At 48.4% G+C, this 23,520-nt stretch overlaps 2 protein-coding genes across 14 annotated transcripts in view; both read right to left on the reverse strand.

The window, feature by feature from the left end:
• numb (NUMB endocytic adaptor protein) overlaps positions 1-2,330 on the reverse strand; it is an 84,114-nt gene extending 81,784 nt beyond the window's left edge. For 4 of the 8 annotated variants that reach the window (XM_090221450.1, XM_090221451.1, XM_036963114.2 and 1 more), the window contains exon 1: positions 1,902-2,176. The gene's annotated coding sequence lies outside the window, so the exon portion shown is untranslated. Of the gene's footprint in view, positions 1-1,901 lie in introns of all 8 variants that reach the window. The other 4 variants (XM_090221448.1, XM_036963111.2, XM_090221447.1 and 1 more) reach the window with 2 other exon arrangements.
• An 11,752-nt stretch (positions 2,331-14,082) lies between these two features.
• Positions 14,083-23,520, reverse strand: part of LOC110506014 (UDP-N-acetyl-alpha-D-galactosamine:polypeptide N-acetylgalactosaminyltransferase 16) — a 46,908-nt gene continuing 37,470 nt past the window's right edge. For 3 of the 6 annotated variants that reach the window (XM_036963116.2, XM_090221454.1, XM_090221456.1), the window contains 3 exons: positions 18,517-18,646; positions 18,157-18,273; positions 14,083-16,661 (listed from right to left, as the gene is read on the reverse strand). In XM_036963116.2, coding sequence (XP_036819011.1) covers positions 16,518-16,661; positions 18,157-18,273; positions 18,517-18,646 — 391 coding nt within the window. In that variant the 3' untranslated portion in view covers positions 14,083-16,517. The remainder of the gene's footprint in view (positions 16,662-18,156; positions 18,274-18,516; positions 18,647-23,520) is intronic. The other 3 variants (XM_036963115.2, XM_090221453.1, XM_090221455.1) reach the window with 1 other exon arrangement.

The following is a 23,520-nucleotide window of genomic DNA, read 5'->3' on the forward strand; positions in this document are numbered from 1 at the left end:
TAGCTTATTATCAGTTACCATACAGGTTGACTAGTCGCAGGTCTTAATAGCTTATTATCAGTTACCATACAGGTTGACCAGTCACAGGTCTTAATAGCTTATTATCAGTTACCATACAGGTTGACCAGTCACAGGTCTTAATAGCTTATTATCAGTTACCATACAGGTTGACCAGTCGCAGGTCTTAATGTCTTATATTGAGGTACCATACAGGTTGACCAGTCACAGGTCTTAATAGCTTATTATCAGTTACCATACAGGTTGACCAGTCGCAGGTCTTAATAGCTTATTATCAGTTACCATACAGGTTGACCAGTCGCAGGTCTTAATAGCTTATTATCAGTTACCATACAGGTTGACCAGTCGCAGGTCTTAATAGCTTATTATCAGTTACCATACAGGTTGACCAGTCGCAGGTCTTAATAGCTTATTATCAGTTACCATACAGGTTGACCAGTCGCAGGTCTTAATAGCTTATTATCAGTTACCATACAGGTTGACCAGTCGCAGGTCTTAATAGCTTATTATCAGTTACCATACAGGTTGACCAGTCGCAGGTCTTAATAGCTTATTATCAGTTACCATACAGGTTGACCAGTCGCAGGTCTTAATAGCTTATTATCAGTTACCATACAGGTTGACCAGTCGCAGGTCTTAATAGCTTATTATCAGTTACCATACAGGTTGACCAGTCGCAGGTCTTAATAGCTTATTATCAGTTACCATACAGGTTGACCAGTCGCAGGTCTTAATGTCTTATTATCAGTTACCATACAGGTTGACCAGTCGCAGGTCTTAATAGCTTTTTATCAGTTACCATACAGGTTGACCAGTCGCAGGTCTTAATGTCTTATTATCAGTTACCATACAGGTTCGCACCAGCCATTTATGCTTTGAATACACTTTTTTGTTGTTGCTGTCAAACACTTAATCTATGGCATTTTGAGAACACCAATGTCTGGTCCCAGACTCTACCTGCTGAACTACCCATTCAGGTGACTCTACTTGAAAACACTCCTACCTACATTGTCAGTAGTGTCTAATAAGAGGTCCATATTTGAAAACAACTAAAAAGCAGAACACCAACCATTACCGTGAAGAGAAAAAATAATACTTCAACCCTGTTAACTGACAGGTTATCTAACTTACTTTATAGGTAGAGTTAATGATCTAATTGAGAACAAAGTTAGCTAGTTATTAACGAACGTTATTCAAGACTCCTTTGGGAACTAACGTTACAATATCTCTACGGTAGGTAAGGTTTGAGGCCATATTATGTTATACATTTCACTTGTTTTTTAAACTACCTCAAAACATCAAGTGATAGCTAACGTTGTGTATAAAACATCATTTAACTAGCTAGTTACTCGGGACAGTAGCCAGATAACTAGCTAAGTTTTTTTTTCTAACGACGTCGTTAGAAAAGGCGATAACGTCGGTTAGAACCGAGCCGTACAGCTAATTAACGTTACCTGGCTAGCTAGTTAACGCTTACCTGGCTAACTAGTTAACGCTTACCTGGCTAGTTAACGTTACCTGGCTAACTAGTTACCGCTAGTTAGCCGACGTTAGCTAGCTAGCTTCTAGAGTCGTTATAACACTTTTCCACAGGACGTTAAATTGGCCTTATTAGCTGGTAAAAGCAACATTAAATATATAGTTCGACCGACTGCTAGTTAATAGTATAACTCACCAGTCTGCGTTAGCGTGTAGCTCATTCGGTTCATTAAATACCACAGCTAGCTAGTTACCTAGTTAGCATTTGCTGGATAGCTAGCTAGCGTTACGAGCAATGAACCCCAGTCAAAACATATATTTTTCATAGTAAGCGCACCCGACGAAAGCGTTAATAAGTAGCTATCATTTCAAAATCCCTCATTTGTCTCTCGCTCTCTCCTTACCTGTGATCAGGGCCCCGATCCAAAAGTCAGTCAATTTCAAATCTCTCGAACTTGGGACGATTTAAATTCCCAGAGAAGTGTTGGAAATGAACTCTATCCTGCTCCTGCTGTTACTCCTGCTACTGCTGTTCCTCCTGCTACTGCTGTTCCTCCTGCTGTTACTCCTGCTACTGCTGTTCCTCCTGCTGTTACTCCTGCTACTGCTGTTCCTCCTGCTGTTACTCCTGCTACTGCTGCTCCTCCTGTTCCTGCTGCTGTTCACGAGTCAGCAGTCCAGTTTCACCTGCCAGTCCACTCGCCCATAGCAACGGACGTCCCTCCCTGTCCTAATCCATTGGTCAATGTCTGCAAGTATAAAAGGTGAAGTTGAAGGTGTTCGATTGGAGAAAAAATATATAAGTGATAGACAGATGAACGGGGCGGGACTTTACAACCGGTTACTTTTGTGGTGTATGGTGTAACATTTGGAAAATACACCGTCTATAAAAATGTGATTCCAATAAGATTTTTTTGATAGAATAGAGCTCATTTGAAAAGACCGACTCATGATGGTCAGGTGGGTCCTTAACCTGCATAGACTGACTCATGATGGTCAGGTGGGTCCTTAACCTGCATAGACCGACTCATGATGGTCAGGTGGGTCCTTAACCTGCATAGACTGACTCATGATGGTCAGGTGGGTCCTTAACCTGCATAGACCAACTCATGATGGTCAGGTGGGTCCTTAACCTGCAAAGACCAACTCATGATGGTCAGGTGGGTCCTTAACCTGCATAGACTGACTCATGATGGTCAGGTGGGTCCTTAACCTGCATAGACCAACTCATGATGGTCAGGTGGGTCCTTAACCTGCATAGAGCAACTCATGATGGTCAGGTGGGTCCTTAACCTGCATAGATCAACTCATGATGGTCAGGTGGGTCCTTAACCTGCATAGAACGACTCATGATGGTCAGGTGGGTCCTTAACCTGCATAGAACGACTCATGATGGTCAGGTGGGTCCTTAACCTGCATAGAACAACTCATGATGGTCAGGTGGGTCCTTAACCTGCATAGAACGACTCATGATTGCTCATGAAGCCATATATTCCTCTCAGTAACTCTGCACCAATCAGAAGGCCAGCAATGAGTCACTACTTTTTGCCTGAGCCCTGTGACCCCCACTTCTTTTGACCAGGGCCCATAGGAATCAGGTTAAAAGTAGTGCACTACGTAGGGAATAGGGTGCCCTTCCTGGTTGAAAGTAGTGCACTACGTAGGGAATAGGGTGCCATTCCTGTTTGAAAGTAGTGCACTACATAGGGAATAGGGTGCCATTCCTGGTTGAAAGTAGTGCACTATGTAGGGAATAGGGAAATAAAACGAATATTAAAAACTCCTTGCACACAGAACACCCAGCTGGTGATGGTGATATAACTGAGTAGAACAATCCTTCTACACCAGACTGACAACATTACCTACATCCTTCAGGGTGCCATTCCTGGTTGAAAGTAGTGCACTACATAGGGAATAGGGTGCCATTCCTGGTTGAAAGTAGTGCACTACATAGGGAATAGGGTGCCATTCCTGTTTGAAAGTAGTGCACTACATAGGGAATAGGGTGCCATTCCTGGTTGAAAGTAGTGCACTACATAGGGAATAGGGTGCCATTCCTGGTTGAAAGTAGTGCACTATGTAGGGAATAGGGAAATAAAACGAATATTCAAAACTCCTTGCACACAGAACACCCAGCTGGTGATGGTGATATAACTGAGTAGAACAATCCTTCTACACCAGACTGACAACATTACCTACATCCTTCAGGGTGCCATTCCTGGTTGAAAGTAGTGCACTACATAGGGAATAGGGTGCCATTCCTGGTTGAAAGTAGCGCACTACATAGGGAATAGGGTGCCATTCCTGGTTGAAAGTAGTGCACTACATAGGGAATAGGGTGCCATTCCTGGTTGAAAGTAGTGCACTACGTAGGGAATAGGGTGCCATTCCTGGTTGAAAGTAGTGCACTACGTAGGGAATAGGGTGCCATTCCTGGTTGAAAGTAGTGCACTACGTAGGGAATAGGGTGCCATTCCTGGTTGAAAGTAGTGCACTACGTAGGGAATAGGGTGCCATTCCTGGTTGAAAGTAGTGCACTACATAGGGAATAGCGTGCCATTCCTGGTTGAAAGTAGTGCACTATGTAGGGAATAGGGAAATAAAACGAATATTCAAAACTCCTTGCACACAGAACACCCAGCTGGTGATGGTGATATAACTGAGTAGAACAATCCTTCTACACCAGACTGACAACATTACCTACATCCTTCAGGGTGCCCTTCCTGGTTGAAAGTAGTGCACTATGTAGGGAATAGGGTGCCATTCCTGTTTGAAAGTAGTGCACTACATAGGGAATAGGGTGCCATTCCTGGTTGAAAGTAGTGCACTACATAGGGAATAGAGTGCCATTCCTGGTTGAAAGTAGTGCACTACGTAGGGAATAGGGTGCCCTTCCTGGTTGAAAGTAGTGCACTATGTAGGGAATAGGGTGCCATTCCTGGTTGAAAGTAGTGCACTACATAGGGAATAGGGTGCCATTCCTGGTTGAAAGTAGTGCACTACATAGGGAATAGGGTGCCATTCCTGGTTGAAAGTAGTGCACTATGTAGGGAATAGGGAAATAAAACGAATATTCAAAACTCCTTGCACACAGAACACCCAGCTGGTGATGGTGATATAACTGAGTAGAACAATCCTTCTACACCAGACTGACAACATTACCTACATCCTTCAGGGTGCCATTCCTGGTTGAAAGTAGTGCACTACATAGGGAATAGGGTGCCATTCCTGGTTGAAAGTAGTGCACTACATAGGGAATAGGGTGCCATTCCTGTTTGAAAGTAGTGCACTACATAGGGAATAGGGTGCCATTCCTGGTTGAAAGTAGTGCACTATGTAGGGAATAGGGAAATAAAATGAATATTCAAAACTCCTTGCACACAGAACACCCAGCTGGTGATGGTGATATAACTGAGTAGAACAATCCTTCTACACCAGACTGACAACATTACCTACATCCTTCAGGGTGCAATTCCTGGTTGAAAGTAGTGCACTACATAGGGAATAGGGTGCCATTCCTGGTTGAAAGTAGTGCACTACATAGGGAATAGTGTGCCATTCCTGGTTGAAAGTAGTGCACTACATAGGGAATAGGGTGCCATTCCTGGTTGAAAGTAGTGCACTACGTAGGGAATAGGGTGCCCTTCCTGGTTGAAAGTAGTGCACTACGTAGGGAATAGGGTGCCATTCCTGGTTGAAAGTAGTGCACTACATAGGGAATAGGGTGCCATTCCTGGTTGAAAGTAGTGCACTATGTAGGGAATAGGGAAATAAAACGAATATTCAAAACTCCTTGCACACAGAACACCCAGCTGGTGATGGTGATATAACTGAGTAGAACAATCCTTCTACACCAGACTGACAACATTACCTACATCCTTCAGGGTGCCATTCCTGGTTGAAAGTAGTGCACTACATAGGGAATAGGGTGCCATTCCTATCTCATCACTATCTCATCATGGTGGTCAATGAACACCTGGATAAATAGGTTAAGAACAATGTCAACAAAGTCAGTCGGAACCTAGCCAGAGTTCACTTCCTGTTCATTCAGCCGTTCATTCATTCCCTAACTGGTTCCGGTGACTGTCCCATTCAGACACAGTCCTATTCAATATAGTTTGACATTTTAACAGCGTTTGATTCTGAAAACCACTGCATTTTTACCAAGTTCACCATTCTACTTAGCAGAAAGGGCCAACAACAACTCTTCCCAGTGAGCAAAACAGGTTGAAAATATGTCATTTTATTTTATTTAACCAGGCAAGTCAGTTAAGAACAAATTCTTATTTTCAATGACAGCCGGGGAACAGTGGGTTAACTGCCTGTTCAGGGGCAGAACGACAGATTGTAACTTGTCAGCTCGGGGGTTTGAACTCGCAACCTTCTGGTTACTAGTCCAACGCTCTAACCACTAGGCTACCTGCTGGTTACTAGTCCAACGCTCTAACCACTAGGCTACCCTGCCGCCCATTTCAACCTATTTTGTTCACTGGGTTGAGTCTGGCTAAAATGATACTGTTGACTCCATTCAATCTGTAGAGCTGAAGAGTTGCATATTTCTAGAAATATAAAAGTCATTTTGGATTTGACCGCCGACATACTCAGCGTTTACCGTGAACGGAGTCTCTCCGCTAAATAACCTGGAACGTGGCCTTATCAAAACAATCACCGCCGTAAAGCTGAACTTCTGCGATGTGGAGTGAATTGAGTAAACTCAGTTCAGAAGAAGAAGGAGAGTACAACTGGACCCGTTGTTGTGGTTCCTTCCCTGATGTATCCCATTCTGTTCTGTGTCTCCCCCCCCCCCCCCCCCTTCCCTGATGTATCCCATTCTGTTCTGTGTCTCCCCCCCCCCCCCCCCCCCCCCCCCCCCAGGCCCCTATTCATTCCGATGAGAAGAGACTCCTTTCAAGGGGCAATCTGGGATTGATACATCCATTTGTGGTATATTTAAGTGGATGATATACAGTATATAGTCATTGATTGTTGAAGAATCGAAACTAATAAACTACCTCATGAGCTTAGTTCTACTGCCGCACCCCGTCAAAACACTTAGTCCTTTGTTTGTAAACAAATTAAATGTAAACAAACACTGTATATTCTCAAAACACAGTTAAAACTAGAATGTTGATATCATGTATGGACAGTCCTTATGGATGGACAGTCCTTATGGATGGTGAGTCCTTGTGGATGGACAGTCCTTGTGGATGGTGAGTCCTTATGGTTGGACAGTCCTTGTGGATGGACAGTCCTTGTGGATGGTCAGTCCTTATGGTTGGACAGTCCTTGTGGATGGACAGTCCTCGTGGATGGTCAGTCCTTGTGGATGGACAGTCCTTGTGGATGGTCAGCCCTTATAGTTGGACAGTCCTTGTGGATGGACAGTCCTTGTGGATGGTCAGTCCTTATGGTTGGACAGTCCTTGTGGATGGACAGTCCTCGTGGATGGTCAGTCCTTGTGGATGAACAGTCCTTGTGGATGGACTCCTTGTGGATGGACAGTCCTTGTGGATGGACTCCTTATGGATGGACAGTCCTTGTGAATGGTGAGTCCTTATGGATGGACAGTCCTCATGGATGGACAGTCCTCGTGGATGGACAGTCCTCGTGGATGGTCAGTCCTTGTGGATGGACAGTCCTTGTGGATGGACAGTCCTCGTGGATGGACAGTCCTCGTGGATGGACAGTCCTTGTGGATGGTCAGTCCTTGTGGATGGTCAGCCCTTATGGTTGGACAGTCCTTGTGGTTGGACAGTCCTTGTGGATGGTCAGCCCTTATGGTTGGACAGTCCTTGTGGATGGTCAGCCCTTATGGTTGGACAGTCCTTGTGGATGGTCAGCCCTTATGGTTGGACAGTCCTTGTGGATGGACAGTCCTTGTGGATGGTCAGTCCTTATGGTTGGACAGTCCTTGTGGATGGACAGTCCTCATGGATGGTCAGTCCTTGTGGATGGACAGTCCTTGTGGATGGTCAGCCCTTATGGTTGGACAGTCCTTGTGGATGGACAGTCCTTGTGGATGGACAGTCCTTGTGGATGGTCAGTCCTTATGGTTGGACAGTCCTTGTGGATGGACAGTCCTCGTGGATGGTCAGTCCTTGTGGATGGACAGTCCTTGTGGATGGTCAGCCCTTATGGTTGGACAGTCCTTGTGGATGGACAGTCCTCGTGGATGGTCAGTCCTTGTGGATGAACAGTCCTTGTGGATGGACTCCTTGTGGATGGACAGTCCTTGTGGATGGACTCCTTATGGATGGACAGTCCTTGTGAATGGTGAGTCCTTATGGATGGACAGTCCTCATGGATGGACAGTCCTCGTGGATGGACAGTCCTCGTGGATGGTCAGTCCTTGTGGATGGACAGTCCTTGTGGATGGACAGTCCTCGTGGATGGACAGTCCTCGTGGATGGACAGTCCTTGTGGATGGTCAGTCCTTGTGGATGGTCAGCCCTTATGGTTGGACAGTCCTTGTGGTTGGACAGTCCTTGTGGATGGTCAGCCCTTATGGTTGGACAGTCCTTGTGGATGGTCAGCCCTTATGGTTGGACAGTCCTTGTGGATGGTCAGCCCTTATGGTTGGACAGTCCTTGTGGATGGACTCCTTATGGATGGACAGTCCTTGTGGATGGACAGTCCTTGTGAATGGACAGTCCTCGTGGATGGACAGTCCTCGTGGATGGACCGTCCTCGTGGATGGACAGTCCTTGTGGATGGACAGTCCTTGTATTCATAGCTCTGCCCATTCATTTGAGAGTGGTCACATTTCTGTGTTTATTATCGTTCGAACAACAGATTGCCCCTTTTAAGGCCAGTGGTTTATCAGCTACATTCCACATATATCTGAGTACTGAGGTTAAAACAGGTTTGGGCTGTAGACAGGCAGAGGTATGCTGGTCTACACAGCAGTTACACTACTATCAATAACTAGGCTATACTTCTTGACAATGTGATAAAGCCTGTTGGCGCTTTCTCCTTCACACTCTCCCTACCTGTCTCCCTACCTGTCTTCCTCCCTGTCTGTCTCCCTGCCTGTCTCCCTCCCTGTCTCCCTGCCTGTCTCCCTGCCTGTCTCCCTGCCTGTCTCCCTCCCTGTCTCCCTGCCTGTCTCCCTCCCTGTCTCCCTGCCTGTCTCCCTCCCTGTCTCCCTCCCTGTCTCCCTTCCTGTCTCCCTACCTGTCTCAGTCTTTGCACACAGAAACAAACACACCTACTCGTCTGATCACAAACCAGAAATATCACGCTGTCTGGCCTGGGAAGGAAGACTTCTGATTCTCACCAACAGTTATCAGAGAGTGAATGGTGCAAACTGTCAAGTGTCTGTGTGTAATGCTCCCTAACCCTGAGAGAGTCTCCTGTCTGTGTGTAATGCTCCCTGACCCTGAGAGAGGCTCCTGTCTGTGTGTATTGCTCCCTAACCCTGAGAGAGTCTCCTGTCTGTCTGTGTGTAATGCTCCCTAACCCTGAGAGAGTCTCCTGCCTGTGTGTAATGCCCCCTAACCCTGAGAGAGTCTCCTGTCTGTGTGTAATGCTCCCTAACCCTGAGAGAGTCTCCTGTCTGTCTGTGTGTAATGCTCCCTAACCCTGAGAGAGTTTCCTGTCTGTGTAATTCCCCCCAACCCTGAGAGAGTCTCCTGTCTGTCTGTGTGTAATGCTCCCTAACCCTGAGAGATTCTCCTGTCTGTCTGTGTGTAATGCTCCCTAACCCTGAGAGATTCTCCTGTCTGTGTAATGCTCCCTAACCCTGAGAGAGTCTCCTGCCTGTCTGTGTGTAATGCTCCCTAACCCTGAGAGATTCTCCTGTCTGTCTGTGTAATGCTCCCTAACCCTGAGAGTGTCTCCTGCCTGTCTGTGTGTAATGCCCCCTAACCTTGAGAGAGTCTCCTGTCTGTGTGTAATGCCCCCAAACCCTGAGAGAGTCTCCTGTCTGTGTGTAATGCCCCCTAACCCTGAGAGAGTCTCCTGTCTGTATGTAATGCTCTCTAACCCAGAGAGTCTCCTGTCTGTGTGTAATGCTCTTTAACCCAGAGATTCTTCTGTCTGTGTGTAATGCCCCCTAACCCTGAGAGTCTCCTGTCTGTGTCTGATGCTCCCTAACCCAGAGTCTTCTGTCTGTGTGTGATGCTCCCTAACCCAGAGAGAGTCTCCTGTCTGTGTGTAATGCTCTCTAACCCAGAGTCTCCTGTCTGTGTGTAATGCTCCCTAACCCAGAGAGTCTCCTGTCTGTATTCAATGCTCTCTAACTCAGAGAGAGTCTTCTGTCTGTATGTAATGCTCCCTAACCCAGAGTCTCCTGTCTGTATGTAATGCTCCCTAACCCAGAGTCTCCTGTCTGTGTGTAATGCTCCCTAGCCCAGAGAGTCTCCTGTCTGTGCGTGATGCTCTCTAATCCAGAGAGTCATCTGTCTGTGTGTGATGCTCCCTAACCCAGAGAGAGTCTCCTGTCTCTGTGTAATGCTCCCTAACCCAGAGAGAGTCTCCTGTATGTATGTAATGCTCCCTAACCCAGAGTCTCCTGTCTATATGTAATGCTCCCTAACCCAGAGAGAGTCTCCTGTCTGTGTGTAATGCTCTCTAACCCAGAGAGAGTCTCCTGTCTGTGTGTGATGCTCCCTAACCCAGAGTATCCTGTCTGTGTGATGATCCCTAACCCAGAGTCTCCTGTCTGTGTGATGCTCCCTAACCCAGAGTCTCCTGTCTGTGTGTAATGCTCCTTAACCCAGAGTCTCCTGTCTGTGTGTAATGCTCTCTAACCCAGAGAGAGTCTCCTGTCTGTGTGTGATGCTCCCTAACCCAGAGTCTCCTGTCTGTGTGTGATGCTCCCTAACCCAGAGTCTCCTGTCTGTGTGTGATGCTCCCTAACCCAGAGTCTCCTGTCTGTGTGTGATGCTCCCTAACCCAGAGTCTCCTGTCTGTGTGTGATGCTCCCTAACCCAGAGTCTCCTGTCTGTGTGTGATGCTCCTTAACCCAGAGTCTCCTGTCTGTGTGTAATGCTCCCTAGCCCAGAGTCTCCTGTCTGTGTGTAATGCTCTCTAACCCAGAGAGAGTCTCCTGTCTGTGTGTAATGCTCTCTAACCCAGAGAGTCTCCTGTCTGTGTGTAATGCTCTCTAACCCAGAGAGAGTCTCCTGTCTGTGTGTAATGCTCTCTAACCCAGAGAGTCTCCTGTCTGTGTGTGATGCTCCCTAACCCAGAGTCTCCTGTCTGTGTGATGCTCCCTAACCCAGAGTCTCCTGTCTGTGTGTGATGCTCCCTAACCCAGAGTCTCCTGTCTGTGTGTGATGCTCCCTAACCCAGAGTCTCCTGTCTGTGTGTGATGCTCCCTAACCCAGAGTCTCCTGTCTGTGTGTGATGCTCCCTAACCCAGAGTCTCCTGTCTGTGTGTGATGCTCCCTAACCCAGAGTCTCCTGTCTGTGTGTAATGCTCCCTAGCCCAGAGTCTCCTGTCTGTGTGTAATGCTCTCTAACCCAGAGAGAGTCTCCTGTCTGTGTGTAATGCTCTCTAACCCAGAGAGTCTCCTGTCTGTGTGTAATGCTCTCTAACCCAGAGAGAGTCTCCTGTCTGTGTGTAATGCTCTCTAACCCAGAGAGTCTCCTGTCTGTGTGTGATGCTCCCTAACCCAGAGTCTCCTGTCTGTGTGATGCTCCCTAACCCAGAGTCTCCTGTCTGTGTGTAATGCTCCCTAACCCAGAGTCTCCTGTCTGTGTGTGATGCTCCCTAACCCAGAGTCTCCTGTCTGTGTGTGATGCTCCCTAACCCAGAGTCTCCTGTCTGTGTGTGATGCTCCCTAACCCAGAGTCTCCTGTCTGTGTGTGATGCTCCCTAACCCAGAGTCTCCTGTCTGTGTGTAATGCTCCCTAGCCCAGAGTCTCCTGTCTGTGTGTAATGCTCTCTAACCCAGAGAGAGTCTCCTGTCTGTGTGTAATGCTCTCTAACCCAGAGAGTCTCCTGTCTGTGTGTAATGCTCTCTAACCCAGAGAGAGTCTCCTGTCTGTGTGTAATGCTCTCTAACCCAGAGAGTCTCCTGTCTGTGTGTAATGCTCTCTAACCCAGAGAGAGTCTCCTGTCTGTGTGTAATGCTCTCTAACCCTGCATTAATGAACACACCCCACCACATAAGTTCCAAAAACAGCCCTTCTCAGACACAGACGCTGCGTACCAATCGGGAGGTGGGAATTTGCAAATAACAGTTAGATGCATTCAAGTGCTTTGAACTCGTTGAGAAACGCTGATTAGCTATTGGCCGACAGAGCTGCGTAAACCATAAACCAAAAAATACTACACTGCTTTTAACAAAATTATAGTGTTAAAAAAAATGAAGATCGTTTTGTTTCAATTAACTGCCAAAAAATGATGTATCAATGTAATTTTCTTAGTAGGTGACAGAGGTCAGCATGTGGGAGGAGTCTCCGGATGGGAGGAGTTTCAGATGGGAGGAGTTTTAGATGAAAGAGGAGTTTCCCCACTATGATTTTATATAACAAGTCAGTTCAGAACAAATTCTTATTTTCAACGACGGTCTAGGAACAGTGGGTTAACTGGTCTAGGAACAGTGGGTTAACTGGTCTAGGAACAGTGGGTTAACTGGTCTAGGAACAGTGGGTTAACTGGTCTAGGAACAGCGGGTTAACTGGTCTAGGAACAGTGGGTTAACTGGTCTAGGAATCGTGGGTTAACTGGTCTAGGAACAGGGGGTTAACTGGTCTAGGAACCGTGGGTTAACTGGTCTAGGAACTGTGGGTTAACTGGTCTAGGAACCGTGGGTTTACTGGTCTAGGAACCGTGGGTTAACTGGTCTAGGAACAGTGGGTTAACTGGTCTAGGAACAGTGGGTTAACTGGTCTAGGAACAGTGGGTTAACTGGTCTAGGAACAGTGGGTTAACTGCTCTAGGAACAGTGGGTTAACTGCCTTGTTCAGAACGACAGGTTTTTACCTTGTCAGCTCGGGATTCGATCCAGCAACCTTTCGGTTACTGACCCTACACTCTAACCACTAGTCTACCTGCCTCCTCTACACTCTAACCACTTGGCTACCTACCTCCCCTACACTCTATCCACTAGGCTACCTGCCACCCCTACACTCTAACCACTAGGCTACCTACTGCCCGTACACTCTAACCACTAGTCTACCTGCCTCCTCTACACTCTAACCACTAGGCTACCTGCCTCCTCTACACTCTATCCACTAGCCTACCTGCCCCCCTACACTCTAACCACTAGTCTACCTGCCCCCCTACACTCTAACCACTAGGCTACCTGCCACCTCTACACTCTAACCACTAGACTACCTGCCGCCCCTACACTCTAACCACTTGGCTACCTGCCTCCCCTACACTCTATCCACTAGCCTACCTGCCTCCCCTACACTCTAACCACTAGGCTACCTGCCGCCCCCCTACACTCTAACCACTAGGCTACCTGCCTCCCCTACACTCTAACCACTTGGCTACCTGCCTCCCCTACACTCTAACCACTAGGCTACCTGCCACCCCTACACTCTAACCACTAGGCTACCTGCCACCCCTACACTCTAACCACTAGGCTACCTGCCACCCCTACACTCTAACCACTAGGCTACCTGCCACCCCTACACTCTAACCACTAGGCTACCTGCCGCCCCCCTACACTCTAACCACTAGGCTACCTGCCACCCCCCTACACTCTAACCACTAGGCTACCTGCCGCCCCCTCAAGTAGATTTTTCCAAGTCGTATGTGATAAATTCCCACTTGGTTACAAACACAGCACATTCTCTATTTATGAGGTTAACCTGCCCTCTAGTGGTGTTAGGTTGTACTGCAGCCTACAGGTTCTCATGTTCTGACTGGACATTAGAATGAATTCTCTCCCCGTTAGACATGTACTGTATCTCTGTGAACAACAAGAAGAATACCACCCTGCATTATCACCCTGCATTATCACCCTGCATTATCACCCTGCATTACCACCCTGCATCTCACTGCTGACTTGCTTCTGAAGCTAAGCAGGGTTGGTCCTGGTCGGTCCCCTGGATGGGAGACCAGATCAAATCAAATCAAATTTTATTTGTCACATACACATGGTTAGCAGATGTTAATGCGAGTGTAGCGAAATGCTTGTGCTTCTAGATGCTGCTGGAAGTGGTGTTGGAGGGCCAGTAGGAGGCACTCTTTCCTCTGGTCTAAAATAAATATCCCAATGCCCCAGGGCAGTGATTGGGGACACTGCCTTGTGTTGGGTGCAGTCTTTCGGATGGGATGTTAAACAGGTGTCCTGACTCTCTGAGGTCATTAAAGATCCCATGGCACTTATCGTAAGAGTAGGGGTGTTAACCCTGGTGTCCTGGCTAAATTCCCAATCTGGCCACCAAATAATCCCCAGTTTACAATTGGCTCATTCCTCTCCCCTGTAACTATTCCCCAGGCCGTTGCTGCAAACGAGAACGTGTTCTCAGTCAACTTACCTGGTAAAATCATTAAAAAGTATGATTACACTAGCCTGGGTACCAGTCTGTTTGTGCCATCATGCCACTCCTTTTTATGACAAGAAGTGGCACAAGCTGACTGGTACCCAGGCTATGATTCTGCATTAAAGAACTGGAAACAGATCATTATACCAACATTATTTATTTATCAAACAACATATAGGGTACTTTAACTTTACGCAAAATCCAAGCAGATTTTGGTTTTATAATATTTACATGACATCCCAAAGACAAAAACGAAACATTATTTGGGCAAAACAACAAATACCGTTCCTGAAAATGCTTTGACACTTTATTTTAAAAACAGCTATTCAGTGAAATATACACATTTTGCAATTTGTTGTCCGGCATTTATTGACAGACACTAAAATGTGAAATGTGCAAGAAACAGTTGAAGTTGGGAAAAGCTACAGTAGGAAGAAACCACAACATCCGAGAGGATGAAGACCTCTGACAGGTAACACCTGGTTCTGGTATTCACAGTAGGAGAGCTGATCTAGGATCAGGTCCCCCCAGGTCATTATGATCTAGGATCAGGTCTCCCAGGTCATTATGATCTAGGATCAGGTCTCCCCAGGTCATTATGATCTAGGATCAGGTCCCATATGTCATTATGATCTAGGATCAGGTCTCCCAGGTCATTATGATCTAGGATCAGGTCTCCCAGGTCATTATGATCTAGGATCAGATCTCCCAGGTCATTATGATCTAGGATCAGGTCTCCCAGGTCATTATGATCTAGGATCAGGTCCCCCCAGGTCATTATGATCTAGGATCAGGTCCCCCCAGGTCATTATGATCTAGGATCAGGTCCCCCAGGTCATTATGATCTAGGATCAGGTCTCCCAGGTCATTATGATCTAGGATCAGGTCTCCCAGGTCATTATGATCTAGGATCAGGTCTCCCAGGTCATTATGATCTAGGATCAGGTCCCCCAGGTCATTATGATCTAGGATCAGGTCCCCCCAGGTCATTATGATCTAGGATCGGGTCTCCCAGGTCATTATGATCTAGGATCAGGTCCCCCAGGTCATTATGATCTAGGATCAGGTCCCCCCAGGTCATTATGATCTAGGATCAGGTCTCCCAGGTCATTATGATCTAGGATCAGGTCTCCCAGGTCATTATGATCTAGGATCAGGTCTCCCAGGTCATTATGATCTAGGATCAAGTCCCCCCAGGTCATTATGATCTAGGATCAGGTCCCCCAGGTCATTATGATCTAGGATCAGGTCTCCCAGGTCATTATGATCTAGGATCAGGTCTCCCAGGTCATTATGATCTAGGATCAGGTCTCCCAGGTCATTATGATCTAGAATCAAGTCCCCCCAGGTCATTATGATCTAGGATCAGGTCCCCCAGGTCATTATGATCTAGGATCAGGTCTCCCAGGTCATTATGATCTAGGATCAGGTCCCCCCAGGTCATTATGATCTAGGATCAGGTCTCCCAGGTCATTATGATCTAGGATCAGGTCCCCCCAGGTCATTATGATCTAGGATCAGGTCCCTCAGGTCATTATGATCTAGGATCAGGTCTCCCAGGTCATTATGATCTAGGATCAGGTCCCCCCAGGTCATTATGATCTAGGATCAGGTTCCCCCAGGTCATTATGATCTAGGATCAGGTCTCCCAGGTCATTATGATCTAGGATCAGGTCTCCCAGGTCATTATGATCTAGGATCAGGTCTCCCAGGTCATTATGATCTAGGATCAGGTCCCCCAGGTCATTATGATCTAGGATCAGGTCCCCCAGGTCATTATGATCTAGGATCAGGTCTCCCAGGTCATTATGATCTAGGATCAGGTCCCCCAGGTCATTATGATCTAGGATCAGGTCCCCAGGTCATTATGATCTAGGATCAGGTCCCATATGTCATTATGATCTAGGATCAGGTCCCATATGTCATTATGATCTAGGATCAGGTCCCCCAGGTCATTATGATCTAGGATCAGGTCTCCCAGGTCATTATGATCTAGGATCAGGTCCCCCCAGGTCATTATGATCTAGGATCAGGTCTCCCAGGTCATTATGATCTAGGATCAGGTCCCCCAGGTCATTATGATCTAGGATCAGGTCCCTCAGGTCATTATGATCTAGGATCAGGTCCCCCAGGTCATTATGATCTTCTCCCCAGCCACCAGAGTTCCTCCTCTTCCTCCTCCTCTCCCCAGCCAGAGTTCCTCCTCCTCTTCCCCCTAGCCACCAGAGTTCCTCCTCTTCCTCCTCCTCCTCTCCCCAGCCACCAGAGTTCCTCCTCCTCCTCTTCCCAGCCACCAGAGTTCCTCCTCCTCCTCCTCCTCTTCTCCCCAGCCACCAGAGTTCCTCCTCTCCCTCCTCCTCTCCCCAGCCACCAGAGTTCCTCCTCCTCTTCCTCTTCCCCCTAGCCACCAGAGTTCCTCCTCTTCCTCCTCCTCCTCTCCCCAGCCACCAGAGTTCCTCCTCCTCCTCCTCCTCCTCTTCTCCCCAGCCACCAGAGTTCCTCCTCTCCCTCCTCCTCTCCCCAGCCACCAGAGTTCCTCCTACTCTTCTCTCCGGCCACCAGGTTTCAGGTAATCAGGTGATGAGTTGTGGCTCCCAGACCTGACTGGCCAGCTGGGGCCGACACTGAGTGATGGCAGGAGGGCCAACAGACAGCTGACTGTCAAGACACAGACCACTAACCACGTGCTGCAGGGTCGGCCCTTTTACCTTCCACTTCTACAGGAGGGGCAGAAAGATGGGCAGGGAGGGGTGAGAGGAGGGAGGGAGGGGTGAGAGGAGGGAGGGAGGGAGGGGGGAGGGAGGGGTGAGAGGAGGGAGGGAGGGGTGAGAGGAGGGAGGGAGGGGTGAGAGGGGGGAGGGAGGGGTGAGAGGAGGGAGGGAGGGGTGAGAGGAGGGAGGGAGGGGTGAGAGGGGGGAGGGAGGGGTGAGAGGAGGGAGGGAGGGGTGAGAGGAGGGAGGGAGGGGTGAGAGGGGGGAGGGAGGGGTGAGAGGGGGGAGGGAGGGGTGAGAGGAGGGAGGGGTGAGAGGAGGGAGGGAGGGGTGAGAGGGGGGAGGGAGGGGTGAGAGGGGGGAGGGAGGGGTGAGAGGGGGGAGGGAGGGGTGAGAGGAGGGAGGGAGGGGTGAGAGGAGGGAGGGAGGGGTGAGAGAAGGGAGGGAGGGGTGAGAGGAGGGAGGGAGGGGTGAGAGGAGGGAGGGAGGGGTGAGAGGGGGGAGGGAGGGGTGAGAGGGGGGAGGGAGGGGTGAGAGGGGGGAGGGAGGGGTGAGAGGAGGGAGGGAGGGGTGAGAGGAGGGAGGGAGGGAGGGGTGAGAGGAGGGAGGGAGGGAGGGGTGAGAGGAGGGAGGGAGGGGTGAGAGAAGGGAGAGGCATATGGCTTAGATAGGATCTCAACATTAACCTGACTGACATGTGGCTTTAGATAGGATCTCATCATTAACATGACTGACATATGGCTTGGATAGGATCTCAACATTAACATGACTGACATATGGCTTAGATAGGATCTCAACATTAACATGACTGACATATGGCTTAGATAGGATCTCAACATTAACCTGACTGACATATGGCTTAGATAGGATCTCATCATTAACATGACTGACATATGGCTTAGATAGGATCTCATCATTAACATGACTGACATATGGCTTTAGATAGAAATGTGATTCCCTTTGAGATCCTATGTAGCTGTGAGGCTAACCTCAGACCAGACCAGCATCCCAAATTGCACCCTATTCCCTATACAGTGCACTACTTTAGACCAGAGCCCTATGGAATCCTATTCCCTATATAGTGCACTACTTTAGACCAGAGCCCTATGGAACCCTATTCCCTATATAGTGCACTACTGTTGACCAGAGTTCAGTATTTAAACTTTATTTAACAAGTCAGACAAAAAGCTGCGAAAATTCGCATCATCCATAACAGGTTAAGAACAAATTCTTCTTTACAATGACGGCCTACCCCGGCCTTCCCCAGACGACGCTGGGCCAATTGTGCGCTGCCCTATGGGACTTCCAATCACGGCCGGTTGTGATACATTCTGGATTCCAACCAGGGTGTCTGTAGTGAAGCCTCTAGCACTGAGATGCAGTGCCTTAGACCGCTGCACCACTCGGGAGCCAGTATAATGGGAAGGCTGACGGGACCGTAGGGAGATGAGAGGCTGGTCCACGTCCCATACACACCTGTCTGTCTGTCTGACTGACTGACCTGTCTGGGCTCTTTCATGTTGCAGGGTTCCATCTTGACCTTTGACCCGGCAGTGAAAGCTGTGATGGCCAGACAGATGTCCTGCTGGCGTAGAAGAGGCTCCACCAGCTGCCACCTCTGTACAAGAGAGACAGAGACAGAGAGACAGAGAGAGAGAGAGAGAGAAAGAGAGAGATTGAGAGAGACAGAGAGAGAGAGAGAGACAGAGAGAGAGAGATAGACAGAGAGAGAGACAGAGAGATAGAGAGAGCGACACACACACAAATTATTATTATTGTTATTACACACACCAACACTCCCATAACCACTATATGTCCCTAGTGGTTACATATACATATCTCTCTGGGTGATGGTACTGACCTGTGACTGTGGCCTCATCGCTCCAGAGCCTCTACTACACTCTGCTAGGCCCAGGCTGTCTGAACCCAGGCTCTCCAGACACATCCCTCCCTGTCTCAACACACTGGACACTGCATCCCGCTCAGGGATCCTGGGAGACGCAAGCGGTGAGAGGGAGAGGTAAGAGAGGTGAGAGGGAGAGAGAGAGAGAGAGAGAGATGGGGGAAGGAAAAGGGAGAGAGAGAGAGAGAGAGAGAGAGAGAGAGAGAGAGAGAGAGAGAGAGAGATGGAGCTTTTTTGAATGGCTGGTTATTGAATACATGTATATTTGTAAACTTCTGCTGTTTGTATTGTTTTTACTGTGAGAGCTCGGGTGAGTAAGACTGCAAATATTTTCATTACACATGGTAAAATAAACGCTTAAAAAAAGAGAGACACAGGGTAAGGAAGCATGAGAGGAACATGAGGTCATGGAGAGAGAGGGGAATAGGAGGTCATGGAGAGAGAGGGGAACAGGAGGTCATGGAGAGAGAGAGGAACAGGAGGTAATGGAGAGAGAGAGGAACAGGAGGTAATGGAGAGAGAGAGGAACATGAGGTAATGGAGAGAGATGGGAACATGAGGTCATGGAGAGAGAGGGGAACAGGAGGTAATGGAGAGAGAGGGGAACAGGAGGTCATGGAGAGAGAGGGGAACAGGAGGTCATGGAGAGAGAGGGGAACAGGAGGTCATGGAGAGAGAGGGGAACAGGAGGTCATGGAGAGAGAGGGGAACAGGAGGTAATGGAGAGAGAGGGGAACAGGAGGTAATGGAGAGAGATGAACATGAGGTAATGGAGAGAGATGGGAACATGAGGTAATGGAGAGAGATGGGAACATGAGGTAATGGAGAGAGAGGGGAACATGAGGTAATGGAGAGAGAGATGAACATGAGGTAATGGAGAGAGATGGGAACATGAGGTAATGGAGAGAGAGGGGAACAGGAGGTAATGGAGAGAGAGGGGAACAGGAGGTCATGGAGAGAGAGGGGAACAGGAGGTAATGGAGAGAGAGAGGAACAGGAAGTAATGGAGAGAGAGGAACAGGAAGTAATGGAGAGAGAGGGGAACAGGAGGTAATGGAGAGAGAGGGGAACAGGAGTTAATGGAGAGAGAGGGGAACAGGAGGTAATGGAGAGAGAGGGGAACAGGAGGTAATGGAGAGAGAGGGGAACAGGAGGTAATGGAGAGAGAAGGGAACAGGAGGTAATGGGGAGAGAGGGGAACATGAGGTAATGGAGAGAGAGAGGAACAGGAGGTAATGGAGAGAGAGAGAGGAACAGGAGGTAATGGAGAGAGAGGGGAACAGGAGGTAATGGAGAGAGAGAGAGAGGAACATGAGGTAATGAGAGAGAGAGAGAGAGGAACATGAGGGAATGGAGAGAGAGGGGAACAGGAGGTAATGGATAGAGAGGAACAGGAAGCAATGAAGAAAGAGGGGGACAGGAGGTAATGAGGAGATGGGAAAAGGAGGTAATGGAGAGAGAGGGGAACATGAGGTAATGGAGAGAGAGGGGAACATGAGGTAATGGAGAGAGAGAGGAACAGGAGGTAATGGAGAGAGCGAGAGGAACAGGAGGTAATGGAGAGAGAGAGGAACAGGAGGTAATGGAGAGAGAGAGAGGAACAGGAGGTAATGGAGAGAGAAAGAGGAACAGGAGGTCATGGAGAGAGAGGGGAACAGGAGGTCATGGAGAGAGAGGGGAACAGGAGGTCATGGAGAGAAAGAGGAACAGGAGGTAATGGAGAGAGAGAGGAACAGGAGGTAATGGAGAGAGAGAGGAACATGAGGTAATGGAGAGAGATGGGAACATGAGGTCATGGAGAGAGAGGGGAACAGGAGGTAATGGAGAGAGAGGGGAACAGGAGGTCATGGAGAGAGAGGGGAACAGGAGGTCATGGAGAGAGAGGGGAACAGGAGGTCATGGAGAGAGAGGGGAACAGGAGGTCATGGAGAGAGAGGGGAACAGGAGGTCATGGAGAGAGAGGGGAACAGGAGGTAATGGAGAGAGATGAACATGAGGTAATGGAGAGAGATGAACATGAGGTAATGGAGAGAGATGGGAACATGAGGTAATGGAGAGAGATGGGAACATGAGGTAATGGAGAGAGAGGGGAACATGAGGTAATGGAGAGAGAGATGAACATGAGGTAATGGAGAGAGATGGGAACATGAGGTAATGGAGAGAGAGGGGAACAGGAGGTAATGAGAGAGAGGGGAACAGGAGGTCATGGAGAGAGAGGGGAACAGGAGGTAATGGAGAGAGAGAGGAACAGGAAGTAATGGAGAGAGAGGAACAGGAAGTAATGGAGAGAGAGGGGAACAGGAGGTAATGGAGAGAGAGGGGAACAGGAGTTAATGGAGAGAGAGGGGAACAGGAGGTAATGGAGAGAGAGGGGAACAGGAGGTAATGGAGAGAGAGGGGAACAGGAGGTAATGGAGAGAGAAGGGAACAGGAGGTAATGGAGAGAGATGGGAACAGGAGGTAATGGAGAGAGAGGGGAACATGAGGTAATGGAGAGAGAGAGGAACAGGAGGTAATGGAGAGAGAGAGGAACAGGAGGTAATGGAGAGAGAGGGGAACAGGAGGTAATGGAGAGAGAGAGAGAGGAACATGAGGTAATGAGAGAGAGAGAGAGAGGAACATGAGGTAATGGAGAGAGAGGGGAACAGGAGGTAATGGATAGAGAGGAACAGGAAGCAATGAAGAAAGAGGGGGACAGGAGGTAATGAGGAGATGGGAAAAGGAGGTAATGGAGAGAGAGGGGAACATGAGGTAATGGAGAGAGGGGAACAGGAGGTAATGGAGAGAGAGGAACAGGAGGTAACGGAGAGAGAGGAACAGGAGGTAACGGATAGAGGGGAACAGGAGGTAATGAGAGAGAGAGAGGAACATGAGGTAATGGAGAGAGGGGAACATGAGGTAATGGAGAGAGAGGAACGGGAGGTAATAGAGAGAGAGGGGAACATGAGGTAATGGAGAGAGAGGGGAACAGGAGGTCATGGAGAGAGAGGGGAACAGGAGGTAATGGAGAGAGATGGGAACATGAGGTAATGGAGAGAGGGGAATGGGGTTCAGAGGTTGACAGTACTGTAACAGAGGTTGACAGTACTGTAACAGAGAGGTACAGGGGTTGACAGTACTGTAACAGAGAGGTACAGAGGTTGACAGTACTGTAACAGAGAGGTACAGAGGTTGACAGTACTGTAACAGAGAGGTACAGAGGTTGACAGTACTGTAACAGAGAGGTACAGGGGTTGACAGTACTGTAACAGAGAGGTTGACAGTACTGTAACAGAGAGGTACAGAGGTTGACAGTACTGTAACAGAGAGGTTGACAGTACTGTAACAGAGAGGTTCAGAGGTTGACAGTACTGTAACAGAGGTTCAGAGGTTAACAGTAATGTAACAGTGAGGTTCAGAGGTTGACAGTACTGTAACAGTGAGGTTCAGAGGTTGACAGTACTATAACAGAGGTTCAGAGGTTGACAGTACTATAACAGAGGTTCAGAGGTTGACAGTACTATAACAGAGGTTCAGAGGTTGACAGTACTGTAACAGAGGTTCAGAGGTTGACAGTACTGGAACAGAGGTTCAGAGGTTGACAGTACTGTAACAGAGGTTCAGAGGTTGACAGTACTGGAACAGAGGTTCAGAGGTTGACAGTACTGTAACAGTGGTTCAGAGGTTCAGAGGTTGACAGTACTGTAACAGTGAGGTTCAGAGGTTGACAGTACTATAACAGAGGTTCAGAGGTTGACAGTACTATAACAGAGGTTCAGAGGTTGACAGTACTGTAACAGAGGTTCAGAGGTTGACAGTACTGGAACAGAGGTTCAGAGGTTGACAGTACTGTAACAGAGGTTCAGAGGTTGACAGTACTGGAACAGAGGTTCAGAGGTTGACAGTACTGTAACAGAGGTTCAGAGGTTGACAGTACTGTAACAGTGGTTCAGAGGTTCAGAGGTTGACAGTACTATAACAGAGAGGTTCAGAGGTTGACAGTACTATAACAGAGGTTCAGAGGTTGACAGTACTATAACAGAGGTTCAGAGGTTGACAGTACTGTAACAGAGGTTCAGAGGTTGACAGTACTGGAACAGAGGTTCAGAGGTTGACAGTACTGTAACAGAGGTTCAGAGGTTGACAGTACTGGAACAGAGGTTCAGAGGTTGACAGTACTGTAACAGTGGTTCAGAGGTTCAGAGGTTGACAGTACTATAACAGAGAGGTTCAGAGGTTGACAGTACTATAACAGAGAGGTTCAGAGGTTAGCCTGGAGACATAAAGTGGAACAGTAGAATGCAGGTGAACCCAGTTCATATTTAACACGTTGATAATCGTCTACTGATCTACTGGTGAGGTGGCTATACTGTTATACAGAACAACTGGCTGGTTAGCCCGTAGTAGATACTGTGTGTCCCAAATCTCTCCTTTCTCCCGAAGTGTGCACTTGTTCACTTCCCTTCACTAAAGGAAATTACAGTTATATGGAAACTCCCTCTAGCCTATGCCTGCCCACCCATTCCAATGCTTTGACATTTGTAGGGAGTAGTGAACGAGTGTACACTTCAGGAGCAAGGAGAGGTTATTGGGGCCTCACCCAGAGACTCTCCTCTCTCCTCTCACCCAGAGACTCTCCCCTCTCACCCAGAGACTCTCCCCTCTCACCCAGAGACTCTCCCCTCTCACCCAGACTCTCCCCTCTCACCCAGACTCTCCCCTCTCACCCAGACTCTCCCCTCTCACCCAGACTCTCCCCTCTCACCCAGAGACTCTTTCCTCTCTCCTCTCACCCAGAGACTCTTTCCTCTCTCCTCTCACCCAGAGACTCTCCCCTCTCACCCAGAGACTCTCCCCTCTCACCCAGAGACTCTCCCCTCTCACCCAGAGACTCTGGTTAGCCAGTAGAGAATCTCTCTAACCTGTCTGGTTAGCCAGTAGAGACTCTCTCTAACCTGTCTGGTTAGCCAGTAGAGACTCTCT

This window comes from Oncorhynchus mykiss, chromosome 25 (assembly GCF_057628025.1).
Source record: "Oncorhynchus mykiss isolate SJ-2025 chromosome 25, ASM5762802v1, whole genome shotgun sequence".
NCBI lineage: Eukaryota > Metazoa > Chordata > Actinopteri > Salmoniformes > Salmonidae > Oncorhynchus > Oncorhynchus mykiss.